Source organism: Poecilia reticulata, linkage group LG6 (assembly GCF_000633615.1).
Source record: "Poecilia reticulata strain Guanapo linkage group LG6, Guppy_female_1.0+MT, whole genome shotgun sequence".
Classification (NCBI taxonomy): Eukaryota; Metazoa; Chordata; class Actinopteri; order Cyprinodontiformes; family Poeciliidae; genus Poecilia; species Poecilia reticulata.
In genome coordinates, this window is record NC_024336.1 from 14,414,181 (window position 1) to 14,418,524 (window position 4,344).

Consider the following 4,344-nt stretch of genomic DNA (forward strand, 5'->3'; position numbering starts at 1 on the left):
AAATAAATAAATGAAAAAATGGGTTAATGAAAAAGCTAAATTATTTATTTAACAAATTATTTATTTATTTCACTCATTTTCTTCATTTTTTGATTTATTTTACTCATTTTTTATTTATTTCACCCATTTATTTATTTATTTAATTTTGGCTGAAATGGCTCTCCATAGGTAGAGTGGCCAAAATCTGACTAAAGTAAGAGTAACGTTAGTTTAAAATAATATTAATCAAGTATAAGTAAAGAGTATGGCATGAGAAAATTACTTATAGTAGTACTTATTTTTCAGAAAGTAAATGTGATTAGTTACCACTCACCAGAGTAAGTCAAAAGAAGTTTGGCTTCTTTTGGCTCTGTACTGATTTTTATGCCTTAAAATAGTCAAAATAATCATGTGAACAATTGATATGCATCAGTTTTATAATCATTAATTGTGTTAAACCTTCAAATATCTGACACTGGCTTCATTCATCCTCTTGTTTATATCTCAGGCACATCAAGTCGAGGTGAGGTCCCACGGCGGACATGTTACAGGTTTGGGCACCATCCATGGTAACGTGGACATCAGCACAAAGGGAGACAGCGTAAGTAGGACAGGGTTTCTGCAGCTCTTTGGTCTTATTCTTAGCAACCTTTAGGGGGCAGCAGCATCCTATGGCAGCCGTCAGCAGCAGCGAGTTGAATGTTGTGTGTTTGATCTTAAGTGGTGTGTGTTTACATCTGAGTGCGGTCACCTGAGGTCTCGTTTTGCAGGTGGTTGATGTCAAGAAGCTTCAAGGCACAAGGATGAACATTTCCACAGAGCATGGAGCTCTGAAGGTCAAAGCCGTCTATGCCGAGTCCAGCTGTGTGTTCTCCTGCTCGGGGAGAGTAGAACTGGGTCATGTGCACGGTGAGAAAACATCTCTCACTTCTACTCATACATGTATGCATCTAGGGTGCCTGGCTGGATTGCCATTTTCTTTCTTCTTGGCACTGTTCCATTTGATTTGTTGAGTACAGGAATAGTAGTTTTCCTCTTAATTAATTCTCCTACCAAAGCGTTGGGTCTTTGTTCCTCAGATTAACGCTCCCCTCCACCTGCCTGTTAGCTTAGCTGGACGGCTATGTCTTGGTTGCCATACTCTGTTGGCACATTTATGTGTGACACATGATTTTATTTAGGGGTATCAGAGTAAGGGTGTTTAAATAAAAACACAATCCATATTCTCTTTCTTCTTCTGTGGAATTTAGATGCTAAGACTTCCTAAATCCACTTAAACAGGGTCACAACCCACCGGAGGGACGTAAAATATTAGCRTCCACATTTTCTGGATCCAGTCACTTTTCCCTAAAGCGCTATTCTTATTTGTATGACCTTTTCCAATACGAATTCCTCTCTCCTGTGTGCTGTGGTGGCGCAGGGGTTAAGCACCGTCCACATATGGAGGCCTCAGTCCTTGACGTGGCCATCGCAGGTTYGATTCCCGGCCTGGCGACCTTTGCCTCATGTCTTCCTCTTCTCTCATTACCCACTTTTCTGTCAACTAACTATCAAATAAAGGCCACTAGAGCTGATTTAAAAAAAAAAAAGAATTCCTCTCCCGTTTCCTCCAGAATACCTGACTCTGCACTCTCCTGTTTTCACTGCTGTTTCCATACCTGGTCACACACACACACATCTAAACTACTCTGCATGTTTTAGATGTTTCTCTGCTTCAGCACCTCTGATTTCATTCGATGGCAGAGTAGCTGGTTTTGCATTAACATGCAGGGCAGTGTGACTCGACGACCAACAGGGTTGGGAAACAGTCACAGAAAATTYAAATGTAGCAGGATGAGGTTCGTAATTTGCTGAGGTGGGTGGAGCAGCCAAAAATTTTACTCAAGGAAAAGTAGCACTACTTCAACATATTTTTACTCAAGTAAAAAGTAGCAATTTAAGAGATTACTCAAGTAAGAGCAAAAATTTATTTGGTTTAAAAGCTACTGAAGTACTGAGTAACTAATCAAATTATCAGTAATTTAATTTGATGACGTTTTGGTACATCATTTGGTACATCATCAGATGGACCAAAATACAGAAAAAAAATAAAATAATTTTGGTACTTTAAATATCAAAATTAAAAATAATTGACATAGATAAAATTATTACAAAATCAGGCAAAAGAAAAAATTTTCCAAATAATGTTTTCCCGTATAAAACTTTAGCAAAAACTACAGGTGCCTGTTTCTGTCTGGTAAATCTTCAGTTAAAACAAATTTGTTCTTCATTTAGTGAAGTTACTCATAGTGGGTCAAGTATCCAGATATTTTACTCAAATAATAGCAAAACTTCATAATAMAATTACTCAAGTARCAGTACAAAGTGTATCCCAAAAATGTACTYAGGTAAACTCAGGTGAGTAAATGTAAGTAGTTACTGCYCAACTCTAGTCATTTGTTTTCCTTATTTCATTAATCTTGAAAGCATTATCCAAATAGTCTGCCCAAAATCTGTTAATATAAATATATTCTACACTATTTAAAACRGTAAGACTTCACTAACTTAAATCACACAAACGTTGAAAACCTGTAAACCAAAGATGCCAGATTTGACCGCACAGATGTTGATCTAGGCCAGAGTTTCTCTACTCCAGTCCTCAGCGGCCACTGCCCTGCATATTTCCTCTTCCAGAACACCTGATTCAAATGATTGCCTGACCTCCTCTGCATGCCACAAAGTGCTGCAAAGTCCTGTTAATCCCCCACTTATTCAAGTCAGGTGTGTTTCAGAAGGGAAACGCCTAAAACATGCCAGGTAGGGCTCCTTCCGGACTGGACCTGAGAAACGCTGATCTATGACAACCTTCACCAGACTTATTGATCTTAAGGGTTCAAATAATGCTCGAAGAAACTTCTTCTTCATAAAAACAACTGTTGCCTTTAGGAGTTTCCAGTACATTCTTGTCCACAGCTGCTTTAGGTTAAATCTATTGGTAAAGCTGAGCCATAAGGAATCTCGGGCTCAGATCCAGTCACAGTTGATTTAAGCACAATGTGGTCCCAATTTACCACAAACCTTTCAACTATTTTGCTTTAAGATGGCTATAAAGTCAAGATAGCTGTAAAAAGTGACAGCGTTGATCACAAACAATCCTGTGAAATATTTAATAAATAAAATTGATTGGGTAAGAATTTCATTATATTCCTGAGTGTGAATTTCAGCTGTGTAATGTTATGATGTGTTACAACTCAAGATGTGCTTAAAGTACTCAGATATTTATTTTCTACTCAGCCTGGTGTAATGAAGGTAGTGATGAGGTCATCAAATCCCGATTTTTTAAATTCATTATAGGTAACACCACAGTGGAGAACGAGTCTGGGGACACAGTTGTTGGTAAGCAGGCTGGCTGGCTGCACACTGACCCCATGCATGGTCTCTTATCAGAGTCTAAGGCTTGCTTTGCTCCTGCAGATGGTTCAAATAGTTTCCTGAAGGTTTCCTCTGTCAGCGGAAGCATTGATGTCTACGTGGGAGACGGTGGTACCGCTGACCTCCACACTCAGGACGGTAAGGACGTCGAGGACAGAGCCCAGTTTTTCCCTGTGCTCCTGATTTTGTTTTAATCTTTGCGTCATGTAGGAGCGGTGAGTGTGCGCGTCCCGTCTTCACTTAGAGCTGGTGTAAACCTCTGCGGCGTGGCGGTGAACGTCAGCCCAGAGGTTCGTCTGCACGACGAACAAAGACACACCGCAGACGGCCGGACCACACTGACTGGTGAGCTCCAATCATTCATTGTTTCTTCATCCGATGGTGACATGAAAACCTCCAGCCAGTAAACGAAACATGACATTAGTGCGTTTTTATCTCAGGCTATATGAGTGGAGAGCCTCCTGTTGACCAGTGGGTCAAAGCTCGGGCGGACAGAGGATCCGTCCAGCTGAGGACACAAAGCTGGCTTGAGTCCCTGAAGCTCGGGAGCTAAGTGACGGGACGCATCGTGATGTTCTCAGGGCCTTAAACGTCAAGATCGGATATTAATACAACGCCAACAGCTGAATGTCATTCACCTCTGTCTTCACAATGTGCTGTAAATACTTAAGAAATATACCTTTTCATGTGTCTTTTGAATGCTCTTCAGGTCAGATCACACAATCATTGTATTGTGACTGTGTATATTTAGTGTTTTACATGATTAAAAAGGTATTTTAATAAAATAATAGGTTCTTTAATAAATCACTCAATGACATAATTACTCTTAGCTTCAAAAAATCCATTTAAAATAAATGTAAGGCATTTTTGAGTAAAGAACAAGGCGTGGAACACATGTCATTGTTGCTGCACAGTTTTTTACTTTATACAAGTAAGTAAATTAACACTTTTTGG

The 4,344-nt window shown here is 39.6% G+C and overlaps 1 protein-coding gene across 1 annotated transcript in view; it reads left to right on the forward strand.

The window, feature by feature from the left end:
• The window catches only part of fam185a (family with sequence similarity 185 member A), a 10,275-nt gene extending 6,078 nt beyond the window's left edge, over positions 1-4,197 (forward strand). Inside the window, exons 3-8 of the mRNA XM_008411389.2 lie at positions 488-580; positions 750-888; positions 3,313-3,354; positions 3,433-3,528; positions 3,601-3,735; positions 3,831-4,197. Coding sequence (XP_008409611.1) covers positions 488-580; positions 750-888; positions 3,313-3,354; positions 3,433-3,528; positions 3,601-3,735; positions 3,831-3,943 — 618 coding nt within the window. The 3' untranslated portion in view covers positions 3,944-4,197. The remainder of the gene's footprint in view (positions 1-487; positions 581-749; positions 889-3,312; positions 3,355-3,432; positions 3,529-3,600; positions 3,736-3,830) is intronic.
• The last annotated feature ends 147 nt before the right edge of the window (positions 4,198-4,344 follow it).